Below are 16,682 nucleotides of genomic sequence, written 5' to 3'. Positions count from 1 at the left end.
TCATTGCAAACTTTTAAGCTATTACATTTATGTGCAAGTCTCTACTCTTCTTCTTCTTTTTTTTTTTTTTTTTTTTTGTTTAGTATTGTTTTTGGCATTGGTCATTGAAGCCACCCACCACATTAAAGGCCTGTGCCGATTGGGCTTTGGGCTTCTGAATGTTCACAAAAGCATCTCAAACTGATGCTTTTGACAGAATTCCTTGACAGGTGCATGTGATCTGCAGTTGACCTACTTCAAGCAGATATTGCATTCCCATAGACTTGGTTAGGAATGTAAAGCCTGTTTTGAAGTGAACCAAAGCATGTCGGCACAGGCCCTAAAGGACCAAAGGGGAAACTCAGAAGTTGGTATGTGGTGAGCTATGCTCTGCATTTCTCAGAGAAGTTTAAAATTGCATATACATTCACCTGCTTTTACCTGACGATCTACTGCAGTTATCCTTGCATTGCAGTGACCAGGTTTATAAGCAGCTTTGCTCAAATGTGTATGCTGGCTGCATATACATTGACAGGGACATTGTCCTTCATGCTTTACTTGCTTTAACAGGTGTACAGTAAGTGTTTTTTTTTTTTTTTTTGAGTGTTAATTTTGTTACTGCATCCAACTGGGAGATCTGACTATCCCTGTCACACAACAAAGTAGCATTGCATAAGATTACATGGTGTTCTGCAGACATATCCATTGCATTGTGAACATAACATACATGTTAAAAATATGGACATCAAATAACGAAAGTAATGTTATAGGGTAATGAATCCTCCTTCCCTGCAGAGTGTCTGTCATGGTTCATATGCACACACATAGTGAAATAGACCCTGCACAGATGTAAACCACCCTTTTGAATAAACTTCCTGTATAACACATACCGCTAATGTGCAGGCATTTGCTGTGCTGGTCGGTAGATCTGACCATAGCCAATTTTGGGAGAAGATCACATTACAGTGAGATCTGACCTGCAGGAAGTAATATTTGGGTTCAGCAATATTCCCTTTTGGGTTACTTTTCATAGTTCTAACATATTATTTCCATCAAATGTTTATTTTATTTCTGTATTTTATGTGAAAGGCATTCCTGGCCAATGTGAATACTAACATGTTGTATTACTGATTACACTGAATATATGAGATAGCTGAACACTATTTATTCCTCACTGTGGCCTATGTTTGGCTGCTCCTTTTTGGATATTAAATGTCTGTGACTTGGATTTGATCCTAGAGTGGTGAGAGCTATGTGGAGGTGCCTGCTGAATCTCAAGCCACCTACGAGAAAGTAAGGACTGTATTTCAGTTATTTTTAATAGACTGTTCCTTCAGTCACCTTTTCAGGTTTACATTTTATTTTATTCACGTCTGATCCTTTTTATTGGCACATTTTTTTGTGTTTTCAGTGAAAGTTATGTGTTCACTTCACTTCAAATTTGGGGTGGCCATTTTGTCATGATTGCTGCTTTTCTACCTGTTATGGCTGTTGTGCTTGAACAATAAATGGGTGATGGACCTTTTTTTTTTTTTTATTTTTTTTTTTTTTATATTGTAATTTTTCATTTTTTTTTTCAGTTTGTGAAATATGACCACTTCATCCATTTCACACATTTTAATGAATTTTAAATCAAATGTCAAAATGTATTCACTCTTAACATTATTGCTGTTATTATTCCCATTGTGGATTATCTGTATTACATGACTTTTGTTGGCATTTTTACAAATACATAGAATGTGTTTTTTTTGTTTGTTTTTTTTTGGGGGGGGGGGGGGTTTATACTGTAACAGGGAATGTTTAGTAGGATAATGTAAATAGACACATCATGCAGGGTACAATATAAAGTTTTTGTAAAAACATTCCAGAAAGGCCTAAAGTGGAAGAATACCTAAGCTTAACTATTCCTAAAAATCATGCCATCTCCCCTCCTGCTACCTATCCTGTCTAAACTGTATGAAAAAAAAAAAGATGTGTGCACGTATTTTTTTAGTCTGATTGCTTGATGCTGCAGCTTTGGCTCGGGAAGTGCTCCACAACATCAGGGAATTCTGAGAGCCGTGATGTCACCCATAGGCACCCTTAGCCCAGCCATTGCTACCACTAAATCCTCTCCCCTGCAGCAGCCACTCACTGACACAGGTGAGCCAGGGTTGCAGGATCTCGTGACCAAAGCAGATGAAAAAAAAGTTAATTATACAGATCTTCTCTTTTTTTATAAAGGGTTAGGAGGGATAGGTAGGAGCAGGGAGGAGTACGATTTTTAAATATAGTGTTAGGCATTTCTTTTACTTAAAAGTATACCTAAAAAAACAAAAACTATTTTGGCTTTGTTTTTTTATTTTTTTATTCTTTTAGGGTACAGTAGTGTGAAAATCCATGTCATTGCATTCTTTTAATCTTTTTCTCCCCTTATTTCCTGCACTGTATTCTCAACAGGAAGTGAGAGGACATCATTCCAATGTAAGGGATATCACCTCTTAAATAATTGTCATGGGAACAAGTGTTCCCATTGGAAGATTTCCTCGCTATTCCTGTTCTGGTATCCACTCAAAATGTTGTGTTTTCCCTCACTTTCATTCCTGTTGACTTTGGTGATCAGGTCAGTTCTAGAGATTGAATCTCCCTAATGGGAAACCAAAATATAAATTTTGCCTTTTAGTTACACTTTTGAACAAATATGGAGAATGGCAACTTAAAAGTGGTAGACTTCCTCTACTTTCATTTGTGTTTTTAGTATATTGTACTCTCATATGTTCCTTTGAACTTTCAATTAAATACAATTCAATTAAAAATTAAAAGATTTGAAGTATATCTAAAGCCAAAACTTTCTTTGGCTAGAGAAGGAAATGATTAGAAGCACACATTTATTTATGTATTTGTATACCAATTACTTTCACTTACTGTCCTGTAGACATAACGGGAAGCTAGAGGATGTCTCTTCAAAAAATAAAATACCCCACTTAAGAAGTTATCGAAAGAACCAATGTGTTTTTTGGAAGACCCCTCTATTCCTGTCCTGTTAACAAACAAAACCTTTCGGATTTTCTCTCATTTTCAGTCCTGTGACAGCGCTCACCAAGGCACATAGAGGCCGAATCTCCTCACCAGGCAATCTTACAGCAATAAAGATGTAACCTGGAGTTGTAGCCTTTTACTCCTCTATCCAAAACAAACAAAAACTGGCTTTGGATACTTTTGAAGATAATTGTAATTTCCAGAGTTTAATTTGGTATGCGCAACATAAATGAACACACTTATGCAGAGCCTGGGTACAAACCAGCTACTGAAAGCAGAAGAGGTTAAATGAGTTGTAGTAGGCAGCAGCAAAGACAAACCAGGGTAAATCTGCGTGACCTTTTGTATATAGAGGAATAGTGGGAAAACTACCTCACGCTGAAAGGGCGGGAAGAGATGGTGTAGAGCGCCCATGCAGCACTGCAGTTAGTGAGGCAGCATTTTTCTCCAGTTTACTGATCCTCTGGGAATAGATGGCAATGGTTTTGCACAGAGCAACACCGATCTTTCTTTTCTCTGATCCTCTGCTGGCGCTCCTGGCTATTCCTATTCATCCAGTGCCCCATAGGATTCTGCTTCTCATGGGGGCACTCGTACTGGCTTGCTCCCAAGCCCTGCTGCCTACGTCCATAGACACAGACCCCCGCTTCCTTAAGGCTTTAGAACCATTTGAGGACTGTTTTTTGCTGTCCATGATGCCTTCTCAAGAGGGAAGAAGCTACTGGTCAGTGGGTGTATTGAGATTTTAGTTGTGCCCTTTTCCAGCTGCATATAGCTGTATGTTGATGAACATTGCTCCTGGGCAGGTACACTCTCACTGCTGCCACAGGGTTTCACGCTGCAGGACACATGGTCAAGGGTGGACACTTGACATTTCCAAAGCTGTTTCACTGTTGCTGGTTCTGGCAGAAGTGAGGTGTGGGTGGAAGTGATGAGGACACCATATTGGTGTCTGGCACTGTCAGTGTTCCATGTGAGCAAGCTGCAACACGAGGGGGAGGGAACATGGCTGCAGTTAAGGCGGGTGCCCGATCAACAGTGCCACACCTGGAACCCCCACTGAAGAGCAAGGATCAGGGTGGAGCCTCTGGAGTGTTTCTGCCATAGGATAAGACACTAGACTCCAGACGTTGGCTGGTATGTTGGAGGTGGCCACTTCAAAGGCAGCAAATATGGCAGAGCATGCTGATACCCACCCCAAGGTAGAAGGAGGAGTTTGTGAACCTCTCCTTTTCTGCTTCTTACTTGATGGAAGGGTCATAGGGTAAGACCAGGGGGAATTTTTGAGTCCTTTTTTTTATTATTATTTATTTATTTTTATCTTGATGGCATAAAGGGTCAGTTCCCTGTGTCAGGGTTGACACCGATATTATTATTTTTTTTTTTTTTATTAATCCCCCCCCCCCTTTTTTACCTTGGGGAGGGGGTCCTTTTTTGGTTTGTTTTTTGAACTAGTGTCATCCTCTTCATCTAGGGTAAAGCCTGTGAAGTGAGGGATATTCATGCAGGCTTAGAACCTCCCAAGAAAAGATGCACTTCATACTAGTGGGAAACTGCAGGCCTCTTCAAGAGATTTATGGATAGTATGAAAGAGGAGATGTCACCTACTTTCCAGTCGTTAAGATCCCTCCTGCTCCCTTCAGGGATCCTTACCTAGTACCCTTTTTAGCTCAAATATGTTGGCAGCTGCTCCAGTTACAGAAGCGGTCTCTGAGGAACAGGGCACAGTAGAAGAATTGGAAGGGGAATTCAACTTAATTCTTGGACTCTGAGGAGAGGGAGCTTAAGGAGGAAAGAGAATGCAAATTGCAAAGATTTATTTTTCCTACAGATGAGACTGAAGAATTGCTAAAAGCCATTCACTACACCCTAGGGTTTGAGGAAGAAGAAAAAGTGATGTCAATTTATAACCAACTTTATCCAGGTTTGCAGTCAAAACAGGCGCAAACGTTTCCAGTACATCCCACTTGTAAAGAGACCCTCCTTCAAAAATGGAAAGAACCAGAGAGAAGATTGTTCTTTCCCAGCAATTTAAAATGAAGATTCCTCTTCTAGGATGAGGATGTTGGCATGTGGGACAAATGCCCCAAATTAGATGGTTCTTTGTCCAAAGTATTCAAGAAGATGGTTTTGTTGTTTTGAGGATGCTGGAAGTTCACCTTTTATACAAAAATAATAAATCCACATTTTTTGCAGGTAAAATAATGTGCAGTTATTATTTTTGTCTACAGGAGCCTGGAAAGCATTGTGGATCAGTAGATCGCTGTTGCAGTGCAGGTCTCCTGCAAGCCTGTCAGAATATCTGCTTGCCGTATAGGATGTCCGAGCAAGCCTATATTCTGACAGGGAGCTTCAATGAACTACCGTGGCGCTCCACAGATTGAGGACTTTTCTCTCCACAGTGGCAACTAGTTACAAGCATTTTGTTTACCTTGAATCTCATTTCGCAAGGATACAGGATAGAATTCAATTGCAGGCCTCCAGAGAGGTTTTTTTTCTTCATCGCTTTCAAAAGTTCTCAAGCTATGGCTGTAATATCCCCCCCCGTATTTTCACCAAAGGCAAGGAGGAGATCTGAGATCAAACGGAATAGAAAGACACCATTATTTGAATGTCAGAAGATGCTTACTGGAATACACTGAATGCACTTAAGAATGGAGATCATCCACCAACATGTTTATTCTCTCTTCTGGACCAAAAAATGGTATACTGGCCACAAAAAATACTATTACCATGTGGATGGGATATGCTATCGAAGAAGTCTATCGGGTCCATTCTCTGACACCGCTAACAGACATTGAGGCACATTCAACTAGGGCTCTAGCCACATCATGGGTGGAAAGGGCAGGGGCATCATCAAGCACGTCTGCAAAGCTGCTACCTGGACCAGTTTTCAGACATTTGTTTTCCGTTTTCGGTTGGCTCTCCTTTCATGCTGCAACAAGGCTATTGAGAGGAAGGTACTCCAAGCAGTGGTTTCCTCCTCCTTCCCTCCTTTTTAGCTTGCCATCTTGTAAACTGTCCTGGAAGATGACTGGGGGGAGGGGTTGAGGTATTTACTGCCTGTCAACTCAATCTCCAGGAGTCTTCCAAGACAGCGTTAATTCCCACCCTTAAATTTGTCATATGGTTTCTGTTAGGATTATTCTTAGCCTTTGGTTATTGAGTACAACTGAAGGTCTGGGGATTGGACCAGGCTTTTTATCTTAATGTGGATCTTATGTTTACTGTTTAGGTGAGAGGAGCCTCTCTCTCTCATAAGCTGGTCTAAAAGATTCCTGGAAATTGAGTTAACCAGTAAATAAGTCTAAAATACATGTACAAACCTCAGCACGCTAATTTGTTAAAATGAAACTCTTAACATGTTTTCTGCACAGAGCCTACCTTGAGAGTTGGTTCACAAATGTGCAAATTGGATGCATTTTGAACCGCATCCAATTTGCATGACACCTGAAAGAACATTGCTTTCTATTGTGCCTGTTCACATGTGTCCAGTGCAGATTCAGTGCGAATTGAAAGAGTCCTGTCAGTTTTCTGAGCAGTGTGGTCTGGCTCAGATGTGAATTCAGGCCTATTGACTTCTATGGGAACTCTTTTGAATCACACAGGTCATTCAGTTGTGAACAGGATAAAATCCTGACTTGATCCTGATCCCGACCTGAAATTCTGAACTACTTTTTCAATTAGCTGTGAAAACTGAGCTTCAGTTCGCACTGCACATGTGTGAATCCACACTCAAGAAAAACTTCAATAACAGTCGGTGACTTTTTAGCAACCATTAGCTATTGTACAATATAAAGAATTCAAAAGTCAGGAGTATGAAATACACAGCATAGTGTATACAGTACAGGGGTCAGGAGTGCATCCCCCTTCATGAAACCTGCTCACCAAAACAGACAATTCAAAATGAGGCAAGTCTTCCCTTAGCTTGGTCTTGTGACCATACCTAAGGAGAACCTTCCTCTCTCTGAACTGCTGCTGCTTGTCTCTAAGGTATGACCAGCAACAGGCCAGGAGCGATGGCTGCAGCTCTTTGCAAACATGTCAATTATCAACAATAGCTGCTGCACAGCAGATGTCCGCTTATCTATGCCCCTTGTACCTCAGTGCTAGTCCGCATGTGCTTCCAAGGCATTCCCATATTTGGTTACCTAGACTAACTCCTGTTTGTAGAGTCTGCACATGTCTGATAACGTCTGTGTTGACTGTTCTCTAAAGGTTTTGTTTGATCCTATACCTTCAGAAGTCCACACTAAAACTGACTCATTGTTTGGAGTATCTAGGTCTCATTTTGAATATGCTTGGCTCAGAGATTTTCTTCCACATGACAGACTTCAGACTTTCCGCTCCCCAGATTCAGACTCTTAAGGTCCAGAAACTGTTCAGCCATCCCCTTCTGCTTGAGAGTTCTGGGCATAATAGTAGCCTCATTCAAGGCAGTCATATTTGCTCAGTTCCACTCCAGACAGTTGAACTCAACATTCTGGCTGTGTGGGACAAGAATGTGCAGTCGCTGGATCAACCAAATGTACCTGACACCCCAAATCAGGTTATTCCTGACCTGGTGGCTCCAGAATATCGTTCTGGAGTCATGAAAATCTTCCTCCCATGCTCTTAGATTCTTAGGATAGAGACTGGGGAGGAGTGCTAGACAACCTGACAGAAGCTTGTCTTTTCATGAACATTCTGGAGCTCTGAGTGATCTGATTGTCCCTTTTAATTCTGGGCCACTTTTCTACTGGCCGATCTGATCAGAATACAGTCCAATAACACCAACAGCAGTGGCATATACCTGTTATCAGGGAGGAACCAAAATGCTTGCTGTAAAGAGAATCAGAAGAGATTCTGTCTCGGGCAGAACATTATCCAGCCTTTATCACATTTCACGAGTAGACCATTGACAAGCAGATTTCCTGAACCAACAGCACCTGGATTTAGGAGAATGTGCTTGATGCATTCTGTGTTTCAGGGTCTCCATTGTAGTTGGGAGATACCAGATGTAGACCTTCTGACTCCTAGATTCAACAATAAACTGAGCAAGTTTTGTATCTAGAAGCAGGGATCCTCTGGCATGATCAGTGGATGATCTGGCGGCTATGTGGGTTTAGTACAGCCTGATATCCACTTTTTTTTTTTTTTTTTTCTACTGAGGCTCCTTTTTTCCTCTTCTCCAGAGGATCAAGATGGAGGGCAATCCTGGTGATTCTTATCACACCTAACTGCCCCAGGAGAATGTGGTACTCTGACCTCATCAGAGTCCTAATACATCTCATGTGTTCTTCCAGATCATCTGAATTTTCTGTCCTATTAATCGGTTTACCACCCTGCTGGACATTGGTTTTGATGGCATGGGTGTTGAAGCTCAGGTTGTGAGTGATAGGGATCTTTCTGAATCGGTAATTCCTTAAAAATTGGTAAACAAATTGGTTCATGTTCTATGGTAGAACTTGTGTGGATGGATTTCCTAAGTGAAGGCAACACATTGTTTATACAAGGTATGGGAAACGCTCTGATCTTTCTTCATTCAGTTGGATCAACATTTGGCCCTGAGTACCATAAAGGGATACATTCCAGCTCCTGCAGTCTTAATCCAAAGACCGCTTGTGCCTCATTTTATTTTTGTGACGGTCTTTGTACAAGGTGTCGCTCATATTGTCCCACCTGTGCAACCTCCAATGACATTAAAGAAATGACAGAACTAGGTTGAGATTTCACAAAGACTGAGAGATATTCCTATAGAACTATTCTTCCTTTCACTTTAACAAGGGAATTGGGCTTTCATCCCTTTGTCCAATATCAGTACATGCCAAGGAGATCTTTCTTCATTGTTTGGGTGTGGTTATAGTTGTTTGTCTGAAGGAAGATGTACCTGCAACATAAAAGGCAGACTAATGTTGGCCATAGGTAATCCATTTTTTTTTCTTTCTTAAAGAAAAAGAAAAATTCCCTTTTCCATACATTCAAGGCGGATGAAGGAATCTTCCCCACTGCTGTACTGTATGCAGATAGCAGGACTTGTCCACTGCCAGAATACACTGATCAGTGCTGCAGCCAATTGGCTGCGTGTGTTGATGGAACACAAGTTTTTCGGCATTCCTGTTCGAGAGTTGATCACTAGGAGTTGACCACTAGGATTCTAAATATATTGAATTGGGCAGCCATATTTTACAGTCCAACAACCAACATATTACTTAGAATGAAAAATTACCATTTGAAAAAGACCAAATCTGACTTACATCGAATATATACGTGTTTTAGGACTTGGTGATCAGTTTACCTAGTATAAAATAAAGCATGACTTCTACATTTGGGTAGACGTTTGTTATGACTGTAATTTTATAATGGCAGGATTTATAAAACATGAATGGATTTTGGGAACTAGGTTGTATGAAGAAGGGCAGTAGAGCCAGGTTCAAAATGTGTAATTCTTTAACTGTTCTGCTAAATTTACATCAGGCATTAAGGTCTGTTAAGGGCTCTGCTAGAAGCATAGCCATTTATGATGGTGCTTAGCTATCCATGGAAATCGACTTTTTCTCAAACATCTTTCAGGATGCACATGAGAGAACGCAGCTCCTCCTCCTCTCGCAGGAAACACACACCCACTTTACTTCAAATAAAAGACCTCTCCCCACAGTCCTCAGTTATCGTGTTTCCTCTGGCGAGGTATAGGAACACAGGAACCATGGGGATTGCGTTTTCCCAGGCGCTGCCTGAAAGGGGTCTCTCTTTTTTTTTTTTCTTTTTTTTTTTACCTTTCTTCCTTGCAGCAGGGGTCCTCCAGGCAGAGTCCCAGGTGGGGAGGAGGCTTGTTCCTGGCTCCACTCTCCCCTTTCACTGCTTGGGGAGAGCCAGTACCGCCGGGTAGCCTGCAGCCCTGGTGTCCATGTGTGGGCAATGGTGGCGGCCATGTTTTTGGTGTCCAGTGGGGTGTGGACATGCCCGTGAGGTCACTTCCAGGCAGAGGCAGAGCTTCCAGTCAGGCATGCAGCGTCTGTTCCAGCTGCAGGGGGAGGGGGCAGGACCCAGCCAGTGCCTATTTACAGGCCCAGACCAGTGCAGCGACATTCCAGGAAGTCAGGACCAGGAGACACAGCCACTTGAACTGCTGCAGGCTCTGCTATGGAGTAGACAGGAGTGACTGCAGCTTCGGGGACAGGTGGAGGCACCGGCAAAGCCCAGGTAGGAGAGTGCTTCCTATGGGCAAACTGTATTATGCTGCTTTTTTCTTTGGGGCACTGTGGTGTCTTTTTTCCCCCTAGTGGCTGAGGTCCTATCTTGTGCTCTGGATCCTGGGTGTGTGGGGTCAGTGCACTGGTGGTGTGGAGGTTTGGGCTCTGGTTGCACTGGGTGCATTTTTGTGTTTTAAGGTCAGTTCGTGGCTAAGTGGTTATGTTCCTTGTGCTTTGTCTTAGGCTAAGTGCAGTGAAAAGGAATCTAGCAAGAGGAGATGTCCTTCATGTAAGTGTAAATTGTCAGATGCTTGGAAAAAGCCTTTATGCAAGGAGTGCGTTTCTGCTTTAGTGAGAGAGGAGGCAGTGTCAACTTCTAGTGATTTTTCTGGCTTCCATGAAGGCTGAGTGGCGTGCAACCTTTGCAGTCTTTCAGAAATACACCATTTTGCAAAAAGTATTGGGACACCCCTCCAAATCATTGGATTCCGGTGTTCTGATCACCTCCATGGCCAGAGGTTTATAAAATAAAGCACCTAGGCATGCAGACTGCTTCTACAAACATTTGTGAAAGAATGGGTTGCTTTCAGGAACTCAGTGAATTTAAGTGTGGTACCATGATAGGTTGCCATCTGTGCAATAAGTCTATCCGTAAAATGTCCTTGCTACTAAATATTCCACGGTCAACTGTTTGTGGCTGAGTTGCTGTTCCCAGTTGCTTCGACTTTGTTATAATACCACTAAGTGGTAGGCCACATAAAATGACAGAGCGGGGTCAGCGTATGCTGAAGCGCACAGTGCACAGAAGTCACCAACTGTCTGCAGAGTCAATAACTAAAGACCTCCAAACTTTGTGTGACCTGCAGATTAACACAACAGTGCGTAGAGAGCTTCATGGAATGGGTTTCCATGACCAAGCAGCTGCATCCAAGTGTTACATCGCCAAGTGTAATGCAAAGCGTCGAATGTAGTGGTGTGGAGCAGTGCAGACGTGTTCTCTGGTGTGACGAATCACGCTTCTCTGTCTGGCAATCCCATGAACATATCTGGGTTTGGCGGTTGCCAGGAGAACAGTATACTTGGCTCCATGCAGTCAGGCAAGTAAAGTTTGGTGGAGGGGGATTACAGGCTAAAATCCACCTTTCTCTCTAGATCGATTCTCATACGTCCAGACATTTTTCAGCCTTTCTTCTTGGAGGTAGATGCTTCATCTTTGGGAGTGGGGGCCGTCCTGCTCCAAACGCATGATGGTAAGCTCCGTCCTTGTGCCTTCTTCTCTAAGAAATTTTCGGATGCCGAAAAGAATTACACTATCGGTGATCGGGAATTGCTGGCGATAAAGCTGGCACTGCAGAAATGGCAACATCTGCTGGAGGGATCCCAAGAACCTCCAGTATCTCCAGTCCGGTCGACGTTTGAAACCCAGACAAGCACGACGGGCCCTCTTCTTTGCCAGATTTAATTTCGACTTTACCTTCCGGCCTGGTTCCAAAAATGCCCGTGCAGATGCCTTGTCCAGATCATTTGACAGTGCTGACTCTGCGTGTCATATTAGACCGGAGCCTATCATTTCTGCCAATCGTATCCTGGCCACCACTCCTCTTCAGCCTAAATGCATCCCACCCGGAAAGATCTTTGTGGTCTCCGCCCTTCGTCCCAAGCTACTCAAATGGGCACACGACTCTAAACTTTCTGGACATCCTGGGGTGAAACGCACCTGTGCCTTCCTGCAGCGTCATTACTGGTGGCCCTCACTGCGGAAGGATGTTGAAGAATATGTCCAGGCTTGCTCCATTTGTGTGCAGTCTAAGTCCTCCACGTCGGCTCCAGCAGGTCTCCTTTTACCTCTACCTGTTCCAGATGAACCTTGGCGTTGCATTTTTATGGACTTTATTTCAGAACTACCCCCTTCAGCTGGTTCCACTGTTATCTGGGTGGTTGTGGACAGGTTTTCAAAAATGTGACACCTAACTCTACTTCCGGGACTTCCTCTGGCCGTCACGTTGGCCTCCAACTTCATTAAGGAAATCTTCCATCTTCACAGTATGCCTTCACACATTATTTCTGATAGGTGTTCAATTTACAGCTCGCTCCTGGAGGGTTCTAGCCACGTCCTTCGGAGTCGAGTTGGACTTCTCCTCAGCCTTTCATCCGCAGTCTAATGGCCAAACCAAAAGGGTCAACCAGAACGTGGAATGCTATATTCGTGCCTTCATTTCAGCCCATCAGGATGATTGGGTAGACCTTCTACCATGGGCAGAGTTTGCCCTTAATAACCATGCCAGTGCCAGTACTGGTGAGTCCCCCTTTTTCACGGTGTATGGTCATCATCCTTCGGTGCCATTTTCTGTTTCTATCTCCTCTACGGTACCCGCGGCTGCAGATAAACAACGATCATTCAATTCCATCTGGGCAGAGGTTTCCAAGAATTTACATCTGACAGCTTCCAAGTACAAAACAGCTGCAGATCGCCATCGCCGCGTGAGTCCCAAATTTCTCCCTGGTGACAAGGTTTGGTTCTCTACCAAGAATATCCGTCTACGGGTACCCTCTATGAAATTTGCTCCTCGGTTCATTGGTCCTTTTTATCATCCTTCACCAGGTCAATCCTGTTGTTTTTAAACTTCGCCTCCTTTCACATTTGAGAATACCTAATGTTTTCCATGTTTCTCTTCTGAGACTGTATATCATCAAAAGATTTTCCCGTCGTCATCCTTCCTCAATAGCGAGTACTTTGGATCAGTATGAAGTCAAGCAAATCTTGGATTCTAAATTCATTAGAGGGAAGCTCTTGTATCTAATTGACTGGAAGGGATATGGTCCTGAGGAGAGGTCTTGGATTCCTTCCTCTGATGTTTCTGCACCCCGTCTGGTGCAATTTTTTCATCAGAAGTTTCCTCTTTCTTTAGTCTGGCCCTAAAAGAGTGGGGAGACCTCGTAATGGGGGGGGGGGGGTACTGTCACAAGTTAGCCTGCAGTTTCCTTTGTGTTCTCTACCTTCTTGCTACAGCCCTGTTCCTGATTCCTTCTCATGTTTGTCTGTGCTCATCTATGGGCGTTGTCTGCTGTCCTCTGGGTTTTATTTCCTTCCCTTCTATCACTTCCTGTCCCACCACCTTGTCTGCCTGTCTATACAAGATGTGCTCAGACTAGGCCACTTTGCCTGAACAACTTTTTAGTTGTTGGAGCTCCCATGTATTTCTGCTGTGAATCCTATATTGTCTATCTGTGTACCGACCTCGGCTTCGTTCCCGACCCTGCTTGTTTTCCGCCTGTCCTGACCTCGGCTTGCCTATTGGATTCCCTTTGTCTTCTGCCGTTATACTCTGCTCCCGCGAGCGGTCTCCTCCACCTCAGCTGGGTGTACCTGGGGCTGCAACCTGGTCCCAGCCTGCTGCAAGTCCATCCCCACCATCAGGGGCCCTAGTGAACAAGCAGGCTGGGGCTTAGACTCCGTGCCCCGGGGAACCCCAGGTTGAGGATCAATCGAGCTCACTACCACAGGTGCTGACAATCTCCTCTTTGGGCCAGACTTAAAACAGATTTTGGATAGCATAGCAGACAGGCAAAAGTTTCCCTGTGAAGAAGAGAAAACAAGTGCAAAAATGTTTTTTTTTTTTTTTGTCCCCAGAGAAGCTTGCAGGGGGACAAATCGCAAGGAAAAAAAAAGGTCTGGACATCATCGAAATGAAGAGAAAAAGGAGTCGTCCTTTTCTGTACTCCTGAGCAGCCTGGAAAATCCCAGTGACCCACTGCTCCCGGTGGGAGGAAGACTGCAGGCATTCCTTCCACAATGGGAGAAGATCACTTCGAGTCTGTATATCCAAAATCTGGTCAGCTGGGGTTATGAGAGTTTGCAGAGGTCCCCCCAAGAATGTTTGTTTTTTGTTATGGATATTCCGAAGAATCCAGTAAAAGCTCTTGCTATGAAGAACCTGGTTTAGGATCTGATATTCCAAAGAGTGGTGGCTCCGGTCCTGTTAGGGGAAGAAAAGATGGGGTTTTACTCCCAAATATTTCTGGTGGGAAAACCGTCAGGAAACTTTCGGTTGATCCTCAACTTAAAACCCTTGAACAAAGCAGTGCAATACAAGCGTTGTTGAATGGATTCAATCTTTTCGGTCAGAAACCTGCTGTTTACAGATTGCTTCATGGCATCAATCGATCTAAGGGACGCCTATCTGCCTATCCCACTCAGAGAGTGCTCCAAAAGATTTTTGCGGCTAGCTTTGAGGTCTGGACGCGAGGTTCAGCACCCGCAATTCAGGGCTGTCATCTCCCCGCATTTTTATCAAGGTGACAGCAGAAGCCCTAGCTCCCTTGAGGTGTGATGGTAATTCCCTATCTAGACTATCTTCTGTTCCTGGCAAGCTCAAAGAAGCAGTTGAGGAAGGTCCTTCAGGTAGCCTGCAGCCATCTGGAAAGTCTGGGCTGGATCATCAACATGCAGAAATCCAATCTGACCCCGTCCAAAAAGGTTTTGTTTCTGAGGTTCTGCATATGTTCGGCCGAACAGAGGTGTTTTTTTTTTTTTGTTTTTTTTTGCCAGAAGAAAAGACGCAGAAAATACAGGTGGCTTTGACTCTTCAAGGCAACCACCAGGTGTCAATCAGTTTTCTGATGTCAGCTCTGGGCCTTTTTGACAGCCTCCATCCTAGGGGTCCATTGGATAAGACTACACTTCAGGTCCCTTCAACTATTCATCCTGAGAGTTTGGAATGGGGATTTGGCCTCTCTGGACAAGGAGGTGAGGGTCCCCTCCAGGGTGAAGAGATCCATCCGGTGGTAGAGGAGGCAGGAGGTTCTCTCCAAAGGTCTAGCCTGGTCCTTTCCGGTGGAAAAGATGCTTGCCACGAATGCCAGCTCCTGGGGCTGGGAGGGGGGGGGGCACACCTGGGAGGACAGCTCGCATAGGGGCAGTGGCCGAGGCAGCAAAGGTCAAACTCCTCAAACTGGAGAGAATTAAAAGCGATTGAATTGGCTCTTTTGGCTTTCTCTCAGGAGCTCCTGGGTCGACATGTACAACGCTACAGTGGCAGCCTTTGTAAACAAGGTGGCATAAGAAGCAGGAGTCTTCAAAGTCTGGAAGAAGAAGTTGTGACTTGGGCAGAAGTCAATTTGGCATCCTTGTCAGCAGTCCATCTCAAAGGCTCGCTGAACCTGGTGGCCGACTTCCTGAGCAGACACCAGCTGAAGTTTTTCTCAGCTTCGTTCAGGAATTAGGTCAGCCTCAAATCTGTTTGCTAATCAGAATACAAAACCATTCAGTTCTTTTGCCTGAACGAGGAAGAAGAAGCAGTAGGGATCGATGCTCTCCCTCAAAGGTGGAGCTTCCAGCTGTGCTATGCCTTTCCCCCCTTCCAACTAATTCCTCTCCTCCTGACTCTGAAGAAGCTTCAAACAGGTAATTTTCGTGGCTTCCTTCTGGCAGAAAAGGTCATGGTTGGCAACTTTCCTCCTAGCAAGTCGTAAGGCGGTCATGAGAGCTATCTATGGGAAAGTCTGGAAGAAGTATAATTCTTGGTGCCTAACCAATTCAAGGTCCTTGGAAGATTTCCCCTCAGCCCTGGAGTTTCTTCAACAAGACAAGCTGACAAGAAGTTAGCAGTCAGTATGCTAAAAGTCCAGGTGGCAGATTTGGGGGTCTTTCTGGAACGTTCGATCTCCTAAGATCCCCTAGTTATCTGATTCTTCAAGGCCTTGTCTCGATCAAGACCGGTTAAAGCAAAAGCTTTCCCTAAATGGGATCTTTCACTAGTCTTACAAGCTCTGCCCAAGTCTCCCTTTTAGCCCTTGGATTCGACGACACTGAAGACATTACTATTAATTGTCCCCTGCGCATGTAAAATTAGGGATCTACAGACGTTATCAGTCAGAGAACCCTTTCTAATTATCTATCCAGATAGGATTGTAATGAGAACCGATACAGCCTTCCTCCCAAAGGTAGCGTTGGTTTAGCATCACTCTCAAGACATTATTTTGCCAACCTTTTGTCCTAACCCCTCAGGGGAGAAGGAAGGAAATTTTCATTTGTTAGACGTGAGAAGAATCGTTTTACAATCTTCAGAAGTAACATAGGATTTCAGGAGTTCTGAATCCTTTTTTTTTTTTTTTTTTTTTTTTTTTTGCATTTTGTTTGCGGGAGCTAAAGGGCAAAAAGCAACTAAAGCATCCGTTGCCTGATGACTGAGAATTGCAATCAAATCAGCCTATGAACTTTCTGATATCGTTCCACTGCTAGGCATTTGGGCATTCATGCTCATTTCACAATAGCTCTAGCAGCCATACGGGCAGGAAAAGCCAGTGCCACCCCGTAACAAATTTTGTAGGACAGTGGCGTGGGCAAGCATGTCCACCTTTTTGTATGCCATTACAGGCTGGATTTGTTGTCAGCAGAGGAGCAGGCCTTCAGTAGGAAGGTCTTGCAAGCTGTGGTCCTGCCCTAAGGGGGTAAGTTCTCATTTATCCTCTCGTGTGCTGTCCTGAAAGACGTTTTGAGAAAATCCAAGTTAG

At 43.9% G+C, this 16,682-nt stretch overlaps 1 protein-coding gene across 2 annotated transcripts in view; it reads left to right on the top strand.

Annotated features, from left to right (window-relative positions):
• The window catches only part of SPPL2A (signal peptide peptidase like 2A), an 81,897-nt gene that overhangs the window by 49,217 nt on the left and 15,998 nt on the right, over positions 1–16,682 (top strand). The window contains exon 12 of one of the 2 annotated variants that reach the window (XM_089670280.1): positions 1,219–1,272. The exons of the other annotated variant lie outside the window; for it this stretch is intronic. Coding sequence (XP_089526406.1) covers positions 1,219–1,272 — 54 coding nt within the window. The remainder of the gene's footprint in view (positions 1–1,218; positions 1,273–16,682) is intronic. 2 annotated transcript variants of the gene reach the window in all.

This window comes from Staurois parvus, unplaced genomic scaffold (assembly GCF_062004578.1).
Source record: "Staurois parvus isolate SC_StPar_1 unplaced genomic scaffold, SC_StPar_1.0 ptg000089l, whole genome shotgun sequence".
In the NCBI taxonomy this organism is placed as follows: domain Eukaryota; kingdom Metazoa; phylum Chordata; class Amphibia; order Anura; family Ranidae; genus Staurois; species Staurois parvus.
This window is presented reverse-complemented; position numbering and strand designations above follow the sequence as displayed.